At 57.7% G+C, this 19,190-nt stretch overlaps 1 protein-coding gene across 2 annotated transcripts in view; it reads right to left on the bottom strand.

Annotated features, from left to right (window-relative positions):
* ARHGAP26 (Rho GTPase activating protein 26) overlaps positions 1–19,190 on the bottom strand; it is a 117,267-nt gene that overhangs the window by 90,509 nt on the left and 7,568 nt on the right. For both annotated transcript variants that reach the window (XM_065690775.1, XM_065690774.1), the window contains exons 2-9: positions 8,730–8,825; positions 7,692–7,753; positions 7,330–7,401; positions 6,435–6,536; positions 3,953–4,063; positions 3,060–3,164; positions 2,152–2,281; positions 1,691–1,791 (exon numbers count right to left, since the gene is read on the bottom strand). In XM_065690775.1, the coding sequence (XP_065546847.1) occupies positions 1,691–1,791; positions 2,152–2,281; positions 3,060–3,164; positions 3,953–4,063; positions 6,435–6,536; positions 7,330–7,401; positions 7,692–7,753; positions 8,730–8,825 (779 nt within the window). The remainder of the gene's footprint in view (positions 1–1,690; positions 1,792–2,151; positions 2,282–3,059; positions 3,165–3,952; positions 4,064–6,434; positions 6,537–7,329; positions 7,402–7,691; positions 7,754–8,729; positions 8,826–19,190) is intronic.

Below are 19,190 nucleotides of genomic sequence, written 5' to 3'. Positions count from 1 at the left end.
ACAACAAAACCGTTCTCCCATCCAGGCATCTGCATCCGAGCCTCGCTGGATTCCCAGCCGCGCAGCAGCGATCCAGCAGGATCTGTGTGCACTGCTGTCCTCTGCTGGAGGAAATCCCTGCTCAGGCCCTGCCAGCACAGGCAGTTCTCCTCCTGAGCGTTTCAAAACGCACTGATGCTTCAATGGCAAACGAATTCTGAGCCAGGTCCTGGAGACAATGACTTCTGTGTGCTCGGTGCTGCTCCTGCTGACACCCTGCCTGACCACCTCGTTCCCTCACATCACCACTTTTACAGGAAACATATTCAGAATCACAGAATCGATTAGGCTGGAAATGACCCTTAAGAGCATCAAGTCCAACCATCAACCTGGTGCTGCCAAGGCCAAAACTAACCCATGTCCCCAGCTGCCACATCTACACATCTTTTAAATACCCCTAGGGACCATGACTCCAGCACTGTCCTGGGCAGCCTGTTCAAATGCCTGACAACCTTCTCAGGGAAGAAATTGTTCCTCATCTCCATCTAAACCTTCTTTAGCATGGCCTGAGGCCATTTCCTCTTGTCCCATCCCTTGTTCCCTGGGAGCAGAGCCCAGCCCCTCCTGGCTCCATCCAGTGTCAGGCACTTGTAGGGAGTGACAAGGTCCCCCCCAAGCCTTCTCTTCTGCAGACTGAACCCCCCAGGTCCCTCAGCTGTTCCCCATCACACTTGGGCTCCAGGCCCTGCACCAGCATCTCACTATCTCAGTTTTGTGCTGGCAGCACTGCAGGGTGCAAGGAGAAGCAATGAAATGGGACGAGACCACACGAAATACAGTGCAGCCACTGGCAATTACAGGGCTGGGGTATCTGAATGCCGGGTTATAATGAAGATGCTCCAGGGCAAGAGGAAATGAGCTTTGGAAGCTGCCCCCCACTTCGGCCAGGTCCCTTTGCCAGCAGGAAGCCACGCAGCAGCCTGTCCCACTGCCCAAGGGATGATGCTTGCAAACGGCACTGGCTGGAGACACTCTGGGGGTTCTGTTGTGCTGTGCAGAGGAGCAAAGCCAGCCCTGGCCACAGCCGGGATTACACTGCCCTGGGAGCAGCAGGGCACCCTGACCCCCCCCCTTTACCACATCACGGCTCCCCCTGCTCCTCCTCACCCCCTTGGGGCCGAGGGCAGCTCCTGTGGCTGTGTCTAAACCAAACCAACTTCATCAGCCAAGTCACAGGCATTGGGGAAGGAGCAAAATGAGGAGCAGGTTCTCTTCTCCAGGATGTGGAGCAAGAACCAGGCACGTGGGAGCAGGCATCCTTGGAGCTGGAGCATGGTGGGTGCACATGGCACGACCCCACTGTGCTCCCAGCCCCAGCCACCACCTCCACCCATGGGAACTGCCACAACCTCAGGGGACTGACCTGAAAAGAAGAGGGAAAAGGCTCATTTTCAGCCGGGAGGCAGCTGCTGCAACCTTGTCCCTACAAACAGCTCTGTGAGCTCTGGTTTGCTGTTCTCTTGGGGTTTGCTTTGGGGTTGAAACAAGGAGCAGAATTAACTCCCCATGTGGCACCCACTCAGCCTCGAATGAACCTGACCCACTTGACCTGCATTTGTGTCACCTTGCTGACGACATTCAGTGTGAGCCCCAGGGCAGCGTGAGCTCCACTGTGCCCCGGGACGCAGCCCTGCTGCCTCCCAGCACTCACCCCTTTCCCTCCGGATTTCTGGTCAAATGGCACCATTGTGATCCGCTTCGATTCCCTCTGGTACGTGCAGTAATGCTTCACCCAGGACGTCCCAAAGTGACCTACAGAGAAAATGCAGTTGCTATTCCCAGAACTCGGACAGCTTCAGTGCCCTCCCATTCAGTTACATTTAACAATCACTTCACAGGACAGATTTCTGCACCTATGGCTCTTGCCGGACTTCACAAGTGGATTAAGCATCATTACCCCATTCTGTGCAGGGGAAAGACTCTCCCCAGGCACCGGCAGCGATTCTCCCTCTCAGGGAGAACCTGGCTCCCACATTCCCACCTTAATATCCCACCCACTGGGCCAGTCCCTCTCATGGATTCTGTAGCCTGCTCAATCAGCCTTCACGCCCCACACCTGGTAAACCCCCTTCCCCACATTGTCCTGGCAGTATCCACCACCCTGGCACCTACGTTTCTCCTGCACGTAGAGGTAACCCTCCATCGTGTAGGGGCTGATGTTTTTGTGTTCGTGGGGGTTCTCCTTCATCTTCTTCATCAAAGATTCAACCTCCGACCTTGTTCCTTCAAAACGATTTCTTGTCTGCGAATGAAAACAGGAATGCCTACTGCAGCGAGGGACCCCAGAGCTGGGTCACTGCAGCCCTGTGGGCAATGGGACATGGGGAGCCCATTGTCAGCCATGGGACGGGTTTTCTTCCTGGCCCTGGATTTAACCGAAAAGTACTGCAACAACTGGAACTTGTTTGAGTTAGGAGCTTTGTGAAGAACTTGTTTCAAAAGAATGAAGCCAGTCTGCATCCTTGGGAGAAAAAGAGTAATTCCATAACCAGAGAGGAAAGCGAAGGTGCAATGCCAACAGAGAATCATGGCATGGTTTGGGTTGGAAGGAGCCTTAAAGCTCATCCAGTTCCAAGCCCCTGCCATGGGCAGGGAACCATTCCAAAGCCCTGAACACACGTCCAACGTGCAGGCACCAACCGTGCACTGGCCATGGCTCCGCTCCACAGCCTGGAGACTGGGATGGCAAAAAGCACAGCACTTCCCAGAAGGAACAGCGCTGTGAGACTCTCGCAGAACAGTCTGAAGCACTCACTAAAATCACAGGGCACGATGCCTGCCCGCTGGCTGGCTCCCAGGGAGCTGCGCCTCGCGTGTGGAGTGCCACAGGGAATGAGGCTGGGTATATATGTAGTGCTATGTACAAAAGCCACTTTGCTTTCACCAGTGCAGTCAAAGCCTTTGCTTGGTGGCACACAGGAAAAGGAGAGTAAAACCTGTAGTAAACTATATCAACACCTCTGCAGGGCAGTCCCGCACTGAGCACACGGTGCAGTGGCACCGGCACAGGGCACACTTACGTTCTGGATGCTGATTGTCAGCTCTGTCTTGAAGTCACTGAAGTCCTTTGCAAGCTCGTAGCCGTGGTGGTAGAAGGTGAAGAGCCCCTGCAGAAAGGCCAGCAGCTGCATTGGGGCAAAACAGATCGAGATGGTCAGTACAGACCCAGAGCTGCTTCCAGAGCCCCCGCTGCCCAGGGCAGCACCCCTGCAGCTCCCAAGGGAGAGGGACCTGCTGGCAGCCCCAAGGAGGATGCCCTGTTCCTTGTTTCACTTCCAAAACCTCCTCTGGGCAGACCCCAAAGCCAAGTCTGTGCTTCCTTCCCCCAGAGCCATGTCAAGCCCCTGCCCACCTCTGTCTCCTTCCCCTGTATCACCTCAGCCCCATGGTCGCCGACAGCAGAGCTGGGAGGCACTGAGCAGAGCAGGCAGCACGGTGCCATCCCCTGCACTGCGCCTCTCACAGCACCGAGTTACTCTGCTCTCAGCAGGAATTCCCTCTGCAAGAGCTGGGAGATGTGGCTCTTCCCCAAGGAGCTTTAGAGGATGCAACACCTGAGCAAAGGTAGATCTTGGAAAACGTTTTTACCCCTATTTCTGACACTCCTGTACTCTTTTTCCCCTGGGAATGTCAGTTACAGGCCTCTCTTTTCTTCCCCAGCCAAGCAAATCTACTTTAATTGCCACAGGCCCCCAGGTCCAGCTCCCCACAACAGAGATCTGGAACGCTTCCATGCACACGGCCACCGAGCTCACAGCTCCATGTGCTGGGGGCTCACCTGGGCACTTTCTTCCCCCAAACCTCCCTCTGAGAGAGGGGCTGGAGCCCCGCACCCATCCCACCGCAGGGGTGGCCCCCACGAGCCCCCATCCTCCCTCATCTGCAGGCTGAGGCTGTGCGAGCGCTCACTTACAGGTTCCACGAACTCAAACATCTTCCTCTCCTGCACCTCCTGCACCTTGAACACGTACTCCAGGGAGACCTCATAGAAATGCTGCCGCACCAGGTCCACCTGGCTGTCTGCCTGCGGGCGCGAGGGAGCGACAGAGGGAACACACAGTCACCACCAGGAGCACTTGGCCTTGCGACCAGAGAGCATCTGGCTCTGATGGGAACGCGCCCATGCAGAACCAGTTCCGCTCCAGACCCCAATCCAGGGCTGGACAGATGGCTCAGCGATTAAATATAAACCTGATTCACATGGGCAGGCTCTTTCTTCGGCTGAAAGAAAACGTTTTTGGTGACTCACGTTCTCACCTCCCTGGCAGCTGGGTAGAAAAACACGCACCAGAAGTGCGGAAAACAACAACTTGCTGCACACTTGACAATAAGAGGCAATCCTCTGCTTTCTGGAAAGCACCACAACAGGAGATGCATTCTGGGGCCAAACTGGGGGGGAACACATGCCCCACCACCCTCTCCAGCAAGTGTGTCAGCAGACAGCAAATCCCTCCTGCTTTGAAGCTAATGCCCAATGAGCAAACCCAGGGACATGCCCTAATCCCAGAGAGTAAAAACAATCTCATCACGCTCACAGCATGGAGCCGCTGCAGTGGAAGCGGGTGCGGGACACGGGTATCCCCAGCGCACGTTGCTGCAACGCTTGCAAGTGACACTGCATAGAGCATCCCAGGGTGGACCCTGCTCTGCACAACCCAGCTGCAAACACCCACTGCCATTTGAGCAGTGGCTTATTCCCAGTTTTCCACATGACACAGCTGGGAAAAGGCCTGTTTTTCCCCATGCCCTGCCCCTGCAGGCACGCTGCGTGCCCACAGCACACAGGCTGAGGTACTCAGCAGGCTGAGTTCTGAAAAGTAGAAAATATGATGCAATCGAATAACTTGGCCAGTTCAGCAGCACATCCGACCCCGTGTGTTATTTAACTGGTCAACAGCCAAAGCAGCAGAGAATTCCCAGGGCTGCCTCCTCTGCCTGCCTCACCGCAGCAGTTGCACGTGCAACCACTATCACCCTCCAGACGTGGACAGCAAGAGCTTAGGAAACAGAAAACACCCCATTTCCCAGACACAGACTCTTAGGACATGAGCCCATCCAGCGGGGCTTGGGCTGCTCATTAATGGGTGGTGTTGGCTTCCCTAAAACACTGCCATCCCATCGGCAGCTCTTCTGCACACACACCTATGGAAACCCCTGGCAGGCAGGGACAGGGCAGCAGCCCCAGGGAGGTGCTGGAGCGGGCCAGCGCTGCCACATCCGGGTTGCACATCCTTCATGCTGGGCTCTCCTTCGAAGGCAGCGCCCTCCTCGGGGGGCTCTGAGCCACCAAAACCAGCGGAAACTGCCCTGAACTCAGGAGCAGGCTCCAGCCTCCCCGGCCTCCAGCCAACGCCAAATCATTGTCCGCGGTGGAAAGTGCCGGCAGGTGGCACCAGCCGCTAGCGCTGCTCAGCCTGAGCCAGCCGCAACAGCACCGAGCCACTGCCGGCATCCCGCACCGCATCCTGCACCCAGCCACTGCCTGCATCTGCACCGCATCCCGCACCGCATCCTGCACCCAGCCACTGCCTGCATCTGCACCGCATCCTGCACCCAGCCACTGCCTGCATCTGCACCGCATCCTGCACCCCAGCCACTGCCTGCATCCCGCACCGCATCCTGCACCCAGCCACTGCCTGCATCCCGCACCACATCCTGCATTGCATCTTGCATTGCATCCTGCACCCAGCCACTGCCTGCATCTGCACCGCATCCTGCACCCAGCCACTGCCTGCATCTGCACCACATCCTGCACCCAGCCACTGCCTGCATCCCGCACAGCATCCTGCATTGCATCCTGCACCCAGCCTGCACCCAGCCACTGCCTGCATCTGCACTGCATCCTACTGCCCTGCTGCACAGGTCTCCCACCCCAAGGGCATCCTGCAGGGTCCAACCCATCTCTGGGCCAAGGCAAGGAATTCCTAACTTGGAAGAAGTGATAGAAAACTCAGCATTCTCATTCAGTAAGAGCATTTGGCACAGCAGCTGACTACGTCCCGAGTCAGTAATAGGCTCCCAAAGCAGTTTACAGGCACTAAGCCTGATCACTCCTCCCAGGAAGCCCCAAGCCAGGGCAGGCACTTTCAGAGAAGGAAGCCAGACATCCATGATCTGTGCTGGCAGAAGGGAAGCCTGCAGCAGAACCAGTTCCTTTCTGTCACACTCTTTAATTATAAACTCTTTCTCCTTTTTGACTGCTATCCATTCCGGGATCTCTCTGATTCACTCACCAAAACATCTTTGACCCCTTTGATTACAGGCAGAGGGGAAAACCCACCACTCTCAGCCAGAATGAGAGGAAAATGAGTTTACAGCCACCACGAGCTGTGTAAAGCATTCAAAAAGCTCACCCCAGTTACAGGCAACTATGGAAAACCAGAGGTTGCTCTCACCTCTTGTAGCTGGGATTCCTTCTTCTTAGAAGACAAGTTTAAGTGCTTTTCTAGGACACCACAATACTTCTCGGTCTCCTTGTCGTATTTCTTTTTGGCATCCTACAAAACAGAACAAGGAGCGTGATGGTGAACGCAACACCGGAGAGCTGTGACGATCCACAGCACCCCCACAGCATCAGTTGGTGTGAAACCCACCTCTGACACCTGCTAACAACCAGCTCCTTTCTGACTGACCCCTTTGTGTCCTCATTTCCAGCTGTGTGAGCCAGGACAGCCCGGTCGTGCAGGGCTGCCCCCGGAGCCAGCACAGCGCTGCGTGCGAACACAGCCCGTGGGCTGGCATGTGCTTCTTGCAGGCAGCAGCAGGTTGTTATAACAACAGGAGAGCCCAGACACAGGGTTTCATTCCAGAACAAAGGCAGGAAAGCAAGGGGGGGCCGGGCTGTCTCACAGCCACCCCGGTGCCTCCCGGGCTCACCCATCCTGCCAGAAGCCACCCAAATCCCTGTGCAGCTGCCCAGTGACATCCCAGAGTGAGGAGCACAAAGCAGGGGGGCTCAGGCAACTGGAACCCCACTAAGAAGATGCTAATTCTTGCTTGGAGTAAGGAAAATCACTTCACTTCGACTGGCAAGTGATTCCTGGCCCTTGGCATGTGATTGGTTGTGGTGAACGTGGAACACTGAGGCACTTTCCAAGGAGTGGAAGGATGCAAGAAGGCAATGTCCAAGGACCGCTGCCGTGTCCATCCTGCAGCAGCAAACCACCTCCTACAGTGCCTGTGCTCAGCACCTCGCAGTGCACCACGGCCTGGGCATCCCCACGGCCATCACAAGCAGCCCTGGGCTCTGTCCCAGAGCAGCAGCAGCCCGGTGCAGCAGCAGCAGCTCACCTTGGCAGCCCCGATCTGCTCCTTGCGGAACTTCTCCAGCGGCGTGATCAGCACCTCGCTGGCGTTCTCGATCTGGGGGCACAGACGGGCACAGCTCAGCTGCCGGCGCTGCCCAGCCCAGCCCCGCACACCCGTGTGGCTCCACAGCCTGCCCCACACAAACCCTGCTGCAGCCCCGCAGAGGGGGGCAGAGGAGCTTGCACCAAACCCGCTCCTCACCCCAGCACTGACCATTATCCTCCAGCCAGACACTGATGCTCTTCACGTGTTCCCCCACCAAGTTCACCCTTCCCTCCCTCTGCTCTCCCTCCCGGGCTCACAGGCACAGTGCTCCGGTGCCACCACCCGCCCCGTGCCCGTACCATGCGCATCCGCTCGTCCTCCAGGTTCCGCAGCACCGTGGCGAACTCCTGCAGAGACTTGGCTGGAAGGGACACACCAGCACAGTCAGGGTTTAACGTTTTACTTTAAAGAAAGAGAGGGACCATACATGGGGCTTGTTGGTGGTTTGAAGGGTTGGTTGGTCGAGGGGTTTTATCACCTTTGCTCTCCCCCTAGAAAGGCTTCCTACAGAAGCAGCTTGTTGGGAAGCACCCCCAGCACCGTGCTGCCTCCTCCAGAAAGGAACGCTGCATCCTCACCTCAAACCTGCCCTACCCAAGAGCCAGGCACCAAACAGCCCTATGGCTCAGCACTGAGCCCAGTGTGCTCAGCACGCATGTGGCAGCTCACCAGTGTGTGCATCGCAGCAGGGGGCTCGGGTGATAAAGCTATTCTTGCTGAGAGACTGGGCACAAATAAATAAGCAACGTTAAATCAGGGCTAAAGCTCATCTGCTCTCCAGGCTCCAGATGATGTGCACGGTAAGCTCTGAAAGTTCAGCTGAGGCAGAAGCAGGATAACATGGAGCCAAGCAGCTGAAGCTGCCACCCTGCACCATGAAAAGCTCTATGGTGGAGCCAGGCTCTGTGCTGCTGGCTCCTAATGGGTCCTGGGCTGCTGCAGCCACCAGTGAGGCCGCTGCTCCTCTCCTTCAGATCACAGCCTTTCACAGTGCATTTAGCCACAACCACATCCCCAGATCCCTGCTCTCCAGTGCAGAAGGGAAGGATAATCTAGATGGATTCCGATCCAGTCAATCTTCTTGCTCTCCTGTTTGGCAGGGATAGATTTAGGCCAAGAAGCGACAACTGATTTCCTTAGGAAGGTTTTGCTGATGTTGAATCAGGAGAAATACAGAATCCCAGCCCGGTTTGGGTTGAAGGGACCTTAAAGCTCTTCCAGCTCCAACCCCTGCCATGGGCAGGGACCCCTTCCACTAGTTTCTCCCCATGCCCTGCTCAGCTCAGGGGTCTGGAGCGTGGCCTCAGTGCTTCCACGGCACCAGCCTCAGCACTCACCTATGCAGATCTCATCGTCCGTCTCAGCATCACCGATGCAGCGGAACTTAAACTCGTTGAGGGAGTCAGCGAACTTGCGCTTGGCTGCCGACAGGTCTGCAGGGAGCAGGAGAGGAAACACATTAGGAAAGGGAAGAGCCCACCAACAGCATGATGCAGGCAGGCAGTAATCCCAGCCACGAGTCCCCATGGAGGTACCCATCACCAGGTAAGCCCTGAGAGCACTGCCTTTCTCCTGCACCCACCCCAGTGTCAGGGCTCTGTGGGGGTCCCACTACAGGAGATGAAACCTCGGAGCACCATGAGAACCGTGAGGGAGCTGAAGCCCAGTGCCATGGGGCAGTGGCAGTGATGCTGAAGGCATCCAGCCTGCTGAAGGCAGTCCCCACATGCGGGTGGCAATACAGAGGTTTATTGCTTTCCAAGCTGCAGATTCCCTGTGAGACCTGAAGCCTATTAAGTTCTTACTTGCAGCGACCTGAGCAGATCCAGGACTGGCTTTTCAGGCTGACCCCGTAACCCTGCACATGCAGACACACGATCCTGGGCACTGCAAAGCCACAGGTTTGGAGAGGAACACGAACTCGAGCAACACGAGGGATGCCGCAGAAGAATGCTCATCCCCCTGTACATTTCTTCCCCCAAAGTCCAAAACCTCAGCGTTTCTTTTTCCCTTCCCAAGCACAGGTAGAAAACACACGTGTGTGCACACAAAGCCCTTTTCCCCCTCTTGAACACCAACAGCCAACAGACAACCGCAAAATAAATCAAGGGGCTTTGCTTTTCCCATGGGATAAGCTTTCTCCAAGCTTTAAAGCTGTTCTCAGAGTGTCTCTGCTTAAAGCTCTGGGGCTAATCCTGCCGACAGTTCAGTCCTGCTGCCTTCACGCCACTGCTTCCTAAGGCAGCAGGAAACCACCCAGCAAACCAGGCAGGGAGAAGGAAAGCACTGGGAGCTTTCCCGATGGAAAAGCACAGGCTTCTCGAAGGGGCCATGGCCATGGGGACCCATGCGCAGAGCACTTTCACAGCCTCCACCTGCACCAACAGCAGCAGACCCTGTGGAGTTTGGGGCAGCTTCCAGGATGCTCCTGCTGCTGTTTAAAAGAGGGGCTCACAGGACAGGTAGGGTCTGCTCCAGCACCGATGGTGTAAAGCAGGCAAAGGGCACCAGCAGGTCTCAGGTACACCAGGACACACGGGGAAGGGTCCGGCTGACAGCACCCATGGGCAGAGTCCGCACTCTCCTGTGCTGTTGCTGCTGCAGCAGAGCAGCCCCTTCTGTCAGCGGGGCAGCCGGAGGGCTTGGGGACCTAAACCCGGTCCCCAGAGCCAGCAGCCTCCTGCTCCTCCGCAGTAATAACAAGGATGACGTTAATGACTTAAGGAGCCATTTCCTCTCCTCCAGCTCCATGCTGACCATCAGCCGCAGCCACGCTCTCCCCACCACACACTGCGGACCCAGCAGTACCCTGCCCATGTTAGGTGCAGCCAGGGCTGTGCCTCCTTGATGAGAGCAGGGAGGAGGTTGGGGAGCCACAGGGACCAGGCACAGGGATGAAGCTGAGGAGCCTTTGGAGGTGGCAGCACTCAACAGCCATGGCCCATGGTGCTTATAAACAGGCAAGGGAGAGGCAGGGGGAGAAGGAGATAACTCCTGGTGCGACAGCGATAAGGGGCATCGCTACCAGCCCCTGGCTGAGCGACAGGGCCAAGCTGCAGGGACAAAGTGGATGCTAAATTTAACAGCAGGCTCAGACAGAAAAGGAGCGAGGGGCACCCCTACCTCAGGGGGCAAACAAGGAGGCCCCATTGCCCTCCCTGTGCCACCGTTATTCCCACCCACACTCCCACCACCCCATCCTGAAAGCCTGAACCTCTTGTCTGTGATTTAGGTCAAAACCCCCGCAGTGGAAGCAGCCAAAGCTCCTGCACTGCACGCAGGGCGCGTGGGGAAGCAGCACGGCCCGTCCATGCCCCCCAGCTCCTGAGCCTGCTTCTTCCCCAGCATCACGGTCGAGCAAACCCGAAACCCCACAAAGCCCGACAGAAACTTGGGCTTCCTCTTGTGCAGGAGCAACCTCCTCCCTGGACCCCGCACGGGAGTCCCGGCCGGGCTGCGCCAAGGGCTGGGAGAGTTTTGCTTCCATGGTCTCGGGCTGGCTTCATCAGCAACCGCAACGGCAGGGAAAGGCACCGCAGAGCCAGGGAAACTTCTGAGCAGCAGGACCAGCTCGGCACCTCCGAAGGTGGCCCTGCTACACGGGCTGCCCCAGAGCCTGCCCTCCCGTCAGCTCCAGCACGGGCCCCTCCTGCCCCACGGCCCCCGTCCATGACCATTCCTTTCCTCTCTGCTGCCTGAGCGCTACCGCAGTCCTCCTCTTCCTCACCTCCGGTCACCCCTTTGCCTGTCCCTCCTCCCTCACGCCTGGCTCAGGGGTCAGCCCGCCTCTCCCACTGTGCATCCTGCCGGATCACCCCAGCGTCCCTCCTCCTCCTCCTCAGCCATCGAGAGCTGAATCTTTCTGGGAAGCGGGTGCTGCTCCTGCAATGAGACTGAAGTGGTTGGGTTTGAACATAAAAAGCCCCTTTCAAAGAAATCTGGAACTACTGAAAAAGGCCATTTATAGAAGAAAGATGTCGCGGTGTCACAACCCTCCTCCACGCATACAGCACCAAGGCACAAAGGGATCTCTCCCATCCCAGGTTTGGGAGACCCAGCATGTGGAGCTTCAGCCACATCGGGGGAACCACTCGCACCACAGCCCTGCCTCAAGCTGCTCCTTCCTGGTCACCAGCTTCTGGTTCTTTCCCTACCTTTATTCCTCACCAGGACATCCCACCTCTGTACAACACCCCTATGATCCCCTCTTTGTGTGCGGTGTTTAAAACACTTCCAGGCCTTCCCAAAAGGAGCACGGAGGCAAAGCGCACTGGAACCGGAAAGCCTGGGCAGACGTACAGCAGGAGCTTTCCCCTTCAATCAGAGTTCATAAGGGGCTGAGAGGAGATCGCAGCTCCTCCACGTGTGTGCTCTTCCTGGCTGGGATGGACGGGTGGAAAACGCAACCACGGGACACAGAGGGGAACAACACATCAAAACGAGACCTCAGTTGATGTCCCCTCCTGCCTGGCCCCGCTGCCCGTCAGTGAGTGTTCCAAAGCCCAGGCTGGCCAGGGAAAAGGCTGAAGGGGTGGCTCAGAGAGCAGGGGCTGTCCCCAGAGCTGACTCTGCAGCCTCCTTGCTGTTTAAGCTGGGAAAAGCAAAAACCGCTCTGCCAGGATGCTGCAGACAGTTCATGGTAAAGACAAACCCACTGAGGAGTCCAGGAGTGAAGGGTTAATGGTGCTGCAAAGGGGGAAAGCAGAGGATGCTGATGAGGGTGGTTGCACGCAACAAGGCAAGTTCAGCACTCTTGGTGTGTGACAGGGTTGTGCTCACACAGCGCGGTATTTCTACACTTCCTGCAAAGAAAATTGCTTAATAGCCTATATTTAATGCTCAATGGGACAACAGGAACCGAGACTCCTGCCCCTTCCTTCCCCCGCGGCAGGGAACGCAGGGAGCAGCAGGCTCGAGAGAGGGATGGAGGGGCCTGGGTCCCATCCCTGGCAGGGCAGGTGCTGCCGACCCCTCAGTGTGGGCTGCCCATGGTGGCACTGCCCTGGCCCCAGCCCGCAGCACCGACAGCCCCTCACTGGGGAGGTGACCACACTCCCACTGCCATCCATGGGGACAGAAGCCACCAGCTCCCCCCCTTGTGGGTTTGACAAGTTCCTTAAAGCTTCTCAAAACAAGCCTGCATCTACATCATGGTCCATCTGCCTCCAGCCCTCACAGAACCCCAGCCTGGTTTGGGTTGGAAGGGACCTCAAAGCTCCTCCAGGTCCAGCCCCTGCGATGGGCAGGGACCCCTTCCACTGGAGCAGCTTGCTCCAAGCCCCTGTGTCCAACCTGGCCTTGGGCACTGCCAGGGATGGGGCAGCCACAGCTCCTCTGCGCTTTCTTGTAGCCCCTTTAGGCAGCCCGGCTGCAGGAGCCCAGAGAAGGCAGCTCTGCGGTCAGCAGTGGCTGCAGACACAGCAGAACACAGCACATCCCACTCAGTCACCCCAGCAGCACCTCCACAGCCCCACACCACTGCAGCAGTCACAGCGAGCACCCTGTGGCGGGGAGGAGCCAGCCGGGATGGGTAATCCGGGGAACAGCCGCTCTAATCAGCACCAAAACAACCGGATTATGGCCTGCCAAGGGTGCTTAGAAAGCAGCAATATGGTGTCTGTCCGCACAGCCAGCACCCACCACCAGCACCCACCCAGTGAGACAGGGCTTCGGGCACAGCAGTGGGGTCATTCAATACGTCCCAGTGCTCAGCGATGCCCAGGGATAGAGGCTGGGAAAGGTCAGTGCTGGATCTGGCCCACGGATGCACGCAAGCAGCACACCATGCTGCAGAGGATGGGATGCTCTGACTACAGCACGTCCCCACAGCTCATGCAGGGACCCAGCAACAAGCCACTCATGCCTGGAAATCAGCATTGCAGCCGCCAGCGTCTCAATGTAGCCCTGATACAGACCCAGCCCATGCACTGCTGGGGTCAGCACGAAGCATCGGGGCAGCGCCGGTAAATGCTTCACTGGTTCCAAAAGGTTTGGATCCTCCCTCTGTGCCTCCCAGCAGAGGTCAGCAATAGCCCCGCTCGCTGCCGCGGTGCTCTGCACCCAGCTCCATCCCGGGGCCGCTTTCTTACATCGTTAGCAATGATTCGGTTATTAAAGAACTCCTCCAGCAGGCACTTGGAGTCCATCAGTGGTTTAGGACAGGACTGCAGCTGCTGGCAGGTTCCCTCTGATTCATCGCTCAAGTAAATACATGAAACCAGATGAGCAGAGACCGCCCCACCTCCGGCAGCAGCTTCTGCCCTCGTATTTGTGCACTAGAGCCCATGGAAAGGCTGCCCTGGCTCGGTACATGCTGGAGATCAAGGTTGGAGGGTGCCAAACCCAAGGAGAGACCCCAAGGACCGGTGCAACGGGCACAGTCCCCACATGGGACTCTCTGAGGCAGGGCAAGAATCGCTGCCACGGCCCTGCAGCTCCTCCAGAGCCCATTTCAATGCCTTTACTGCACGCACAGCCTCCAGGCAAAACACAGCACCAAGCAGCAGCACACACTGCAGGGGCCAAATCCCCCCTTCCTAACCCCCAAACTTCATTTTCACCAGGGAAGGTTTCCAAACACAAACCATGTTTCAAGGGAAAACACTCCAGAACTGCTCAGATGTGCTACAGAGCACAGGAACTGAACGACCTGTCCAGGACTGAAGACCCAGGAGGTGCCGCAGCTTCTGCTCAGCCTTTTCCTACAACCACGGGAGCAGGCAGCACCGCTGCCCAGGCAGGGCATCGCCGTATGCCTCACTTCACGCACTCAGCCTGGCTTCGTATGGCAAAATGTTTGCCAGAGGCACAGAGAACCCATTGTAGGATGAATGGGACTATTGACCGGGCTCGAAGAGCGGATCAGGTCTGAGCACCACTGAAGACATGAACTATTTCCATGGTATTTTAAGAGATAAAAGATCTGCGCTTCGTGAAAAACAAAGTGAGCCCTCGGAAGGGCCGCCCGGTTGTGCAGCTAAAATTATCCCCCACTGCCCACCAGCCCGGCACCCGGCCACGTCATCCTGCCACCCCCAAACCAAGAACATTTGGAGTCATCTTGGGAACCTTGCCAGGCCAGGACGTGTCTGCAAAGCTTCCCAAGATTCCTGATGAAAGGCACCGAGGATCCAAGGGATCCAACCCAGAAGGACCATCGGGTCTCCTGGAGAGATGGCTTCATTGCCAGGAAGATGAAGGAGGTTTCACACCCAAAGGGCACAGGGTGACCCATCGTCCATGGCCGCTGAGGTTGCAGGTGTCTGCCCTCAGCAGCCCTGTGTGAAGAAGGGCAAAAGGAGAGTTTGCTGGCAGTGGTTGCCTTTGCCCACGTGTCACCAGGCAGGTTGTGCCCGGAGAGGAAAGGGACAGGTTTAAAAGAGAAAAAGCAAGAGGGAAGCCCCTACCTAATGTATGGACTGGGGTCGTCACTCACGTTGGAGGGCAGGGGGAGGTAGCCCCTTCTGCAACACACAGAGAAGGCAGGAGCCTGACCTCAGCCCCTGCTCCTGGCTGCAGCCCTGGGCACAGCTCGTCCCAGTCCCAAGGGAGAGACACCACCCCACAGAACACCTGAAACCAGCAAAAACAGCTTCAGGGAGATCAGAGCCACGTGGGGCCCTCAGGAACGGCTGCTCAGGGATGCACGAGGCTTCCATCACAGGCTCTGCCTGCTCCTGCCGTCACCCCTGCTAGAAACGGCCCAAACCTGCGATGAGCGCTTTGGTACCCTGCTCAAAACAGCCTGCAGCGGTGGCGGCTGGCAGTCAGGCTGCTGGCAACACCATGAGCCCTCCGGCAACACCATGAACCTGCTGACAACACCATGAGCACTGCTGGACCCAGCGGGACATCCTGCAGCGGGGACTCGGGGCTCCCGGAGGCGAGAAGCTGCTTCCTTTGACTCACGCTGCTCCGGCCACTCTTTTATTTCCATCAGCCACCTCCTGGCTGGAGGAAGCTGCCGGTTAATCAGAGCCCTCACCCTTGTCCCTCCAGCTCCTCTGACCGGGTCCAGCCCTGACTTTCCCAGTTCCTGGATACTCAGAGCCTGCCTTGCCACCGACACCGCCGCGCTCCATCCTTCCTGTTCAGCTTTTCTTAGCACTCCTCAGATCTTTATCTCACCATGGCCGAGACGGTTCAGAAACCCAGAGCATGCAAAGGGATCTGCCTGTTCCCCTGCACCACTGGTGGGGCAGTCACTGGCCAAGGCAGCAGGGCTGGGTTAATAAAGCAGCTTCATTAATGAAGCGATCCTCACCGCTGCCCAGGATCACACCCAAGGGGACCCTCGCTTCAATGCCTTGCACATGAACCCCAAATAGCAATGGGCTTGACAACCTCTCCATCCCTCGGGAAAGGAAGATGCAGGGAGGCTCCCGCCTGCCCTGCATGGAAACTCTGGGCCATTTTCTCTGCTTGCCCAAACAGGATTTCTCAGGAGTACGTGCCGCAAAGCGAAGCACACTGTGTAGTGCTCAGCATCGCTCAGCCCTGCCTGGTTCTGCATTAACCAGGTTCCTTGTGGGGAGGAAGGAGGTGCGTAAGGAGGTGTGTAAGGACCTGCCGCAGCTCTGGGTTCACTGACACAGGAGATGAGCAGATGCTGGGGAGGACAAACAGACTTGAGAGAGCTGGGAGCTGCTGGGGTGCAGCCGCATGGGCCGGGCCTGCGGAGCGCTGCGAGACGCCTCTACCTGCGGTCAGGACGAGGAAGAACACAAACCCCGTGAGTGACGCAAACGATGCCCGGAAAGGCTCCCCACTTGGGAGCCGCCGAGCGGACAGATGTCTGCAGCTGCAGGAGGCACCTCCTAACGCACGGCCTCCTCCCAGCAAGGAGCACAGGCCAGCTGCCCTCCCCGCAGCGCCTGGGAACCGCAGTGAAGCCCCTGCGATGGTGTTTGAAGATAAGGGGCCCAAAGCCGGGTACCCACGCCCTAGAAAGCAGCTTCCAGGCTGAGCATCACCCTGGGTGGCACCAGCACACAGGATGGGTCCAGCCACCCTCCAACCCACCAGCACCTCACTGAGCCCTCAGGGGGCTTCCTGGTGCTGTGCAGGAATGTGGCAACATCCCAGTCATCCCACAGCCCCCAGAGCATCACTGCCTAGGGCTCCTCATGGGGCACAACCAACACAGCCCATCCACTCCTTGGGTGCCCCCCCACCCCGTCCTGCGCTGGCCCTGAACACGCAGAGCACTTCATGTACCCAGCAGCAAACACAACGAGATTTCTCCACTTCCTCACCAAGCGCCATGTCTGGCACTTTGCCCGGTGTTTATTTTTGTTCACATCCTGGTGTTGTTCTACGGCAGAGCCCCCCAGCCCATCCCAACCTGCGGCGGCCGGGAGCTCAGGCGGGAGCAGACAAGGGCTCCGGGTAAAACCAAGTGTAAATAACGCAGCACTCAGACACAGAGGGGGGATGCGCCGAAAGAGCAAACACCAGGTGAGGGCTTAAGTGCCTGGAGAACTTGAGGGACGCAGTAATGAAATGGAAAACTGCCACCCCGGCCGGCATTCCCAACAGCAGCCAACAGCCAAGCGAAAAATGTGAGGAAGCAGCAGTGAAAATCCCCTGCCCCAGCCAAGCATTTGGGAACGGCGCTGTCACACGGACAGGGATGTCAACATCCAGAGACCGACTGCCCTGCAGCTCCAGGCCTGGAACTATGAAGGATATTCCCAGTTTCTCCCAGGCAACAAGGATTCTGATACAGCATTTACCCCACCATACCCCTGGCAAGCTGCCCCCTTGCCACTGCTCCAGGCAGGTTGTGCAAATGCGTCCAGCCCTGTGCCTGGGAGTGAACTCTGAAGCAGGATGTAAATGCCATGCTTCACTCACAGCTCCTCATGATCCCCCAGCTCCCTCGCTGGGGAGCACAGGTGAGTCTGTGACAGTGCAATGCACTGCCTTGTAATCGCCATTTCTCCTCCGAGCTTTTTTGGTTTCCCTCCTCTCCACCCCTTGCAACAACCCCCAGAAAGGCCCAGGTTACTTTACCCTCATGGCCGCAATATTTCATCGGCTGGAGCCTGGAATCACATTTCATTAGAATTAAATGCCCTGCCCGAGACAGCTAATCGATTTAGGGGATGCTAATCCAGAAGAAATTTGCTCCTGACAGAGGCAATGACCATTAGCAGAGCAGAAGGCCAGGAGGGGGTCACCGAAAGGGGGGTCCTGCCATAGGGATGGACGGTGCTGGCAGAGCCCGCGGCCAGACACCGCACAGATTGCCTCAGGCCCCAGCCACGCACTGGATTAGCTCCTTATTAAATCTAATTAGTTAATAGGTGGGCCAGAAGGGAGCTGGCTTGATTTCTCCAGGGATCCCACAGTAGATGGGAAGGGGACCTGCTCCCATTTCCATGGGCAGGACAAGTCTCTCCAGCACATCCCTGCAGCACGGGGCAAAGCCTCGGCTGTCCCCACCTTGGTCAGCAGCCACCAAGTGCCAGGGCCCATGTCCCGGGGGGCTGCAGCCCCTCACTGGCTCTCACCAGGACCTGGTGTGCCCACAGCCAGGGCAGGAAAGTGGGGTCAGCTCCCAGACCCACAGAAAGCGGTCTTGCAGGAGCCCGCTTCCTTCTCCTCCCAAGGAGGCTGCGGAAATCCTTTCGTCTCTGGTGCTCCCCACCTCAGCTGTAAGGACAGGAAGAATCCCACCGCGCTCACAGGAACATCACTGGCAAGTGAGTGAGTCAATTCTTCCTGCTTCGGCAGGGACGATACAGAAACACACCAAAATCTGCAGCAGAGCCCGGGAGAGCACACGGGGCACATCACTGCCCTTACCATGGGCCTCCTCCCAGCCTTCATGGGTAGAGTGAGGACAGAGCCATCCCCAAACCCTGTGAGAGCTGCTGCTGCCCCAGCCATGCTGGGGAAGGCAGGGGAGAGCGGCCCCACCGCCCTGCTCTGCAGTGGGGTTTTGGACTGTAGAACATTGCTAAGCACCAGCACTCAGCAAGGACATCGCTCGGGACAGACGCTGTTTCAGCTGGAAAAAGAAACAGACCCAGCACAGGAACGCTCTCCCGGCAGCACTGCTGAAAAGGCAAACGCCAGCTTATTTTACAGGTCACTCGCCCCGACCAGGGAACACTTCACCCTTCCCTCATTGAGATACTGATGCAGGATTACAAGCTGCTAACAGCGAAAAGCACGTGGGTGTGCGCACAGGCACACCACAGGCAGCACATCGAGTGCACCGGGATAACAGCAACTGAACACAGGTTGCAATAACATCCCCAAGCACATCATCACGCGTGGCAGAATCACAGAACCCCAGCCCGGTTTGGGTTGCAGGGACCTTAAAGCTCATCCAGTTCCAACCCCTGCCACGGGCAGGGACCCCTTCCACTGGAGCAGCTTGCTCCAAGCCCCATCCAACACTGCCAGGGATGGGGCAGCCACAGCTTTGGGAGCACAGAAGGAAGAGTCACCTAATTGGGCTGCTGTGGGGCAGAGTGTGCCCGTGCCGCCCGCGCAGGCTCTGCACCGGGTGCCATGGGCAGCACCACGGGAAGGGCGATGCGGCCGCAGCCAGCCCATGGCTGGCGCAGGCAGCCCCGGCCCCCGCGCAGCACGGCTGTGCCGCCGCTCCACGTGCCGCAGCCAGATGGTCCGGAGGCTGCTGCACTTCCCACAGACTCCAGCTAGGAACCGGCTTGGCATCACCGCAGAGACGGCCCCTTCCCCCCCTGCACTGCAGTCCCCATTCCGCAGAGATCCTGTGGCCACCATCCCTCCCTGAACCCAGCATCCCAGACACGCCGTGACCC

This window comes from Lathamus discolor, chromosome 10 (assembly GCF_037157495.1).
Source record: "Lathamus discolor isolate bLatDis1 chromosome 10, bLatDis1.hap1, whole genome shotgun sequence".
NCBI lineage: Eukaryota > Metazoa > Chordata > Aves > Psittaciformes > Psittacidae > Lathamus > Lathamus discolor.
This window is presented reverse-complemented; position numbering and strand designations above follow the sequence as displayed.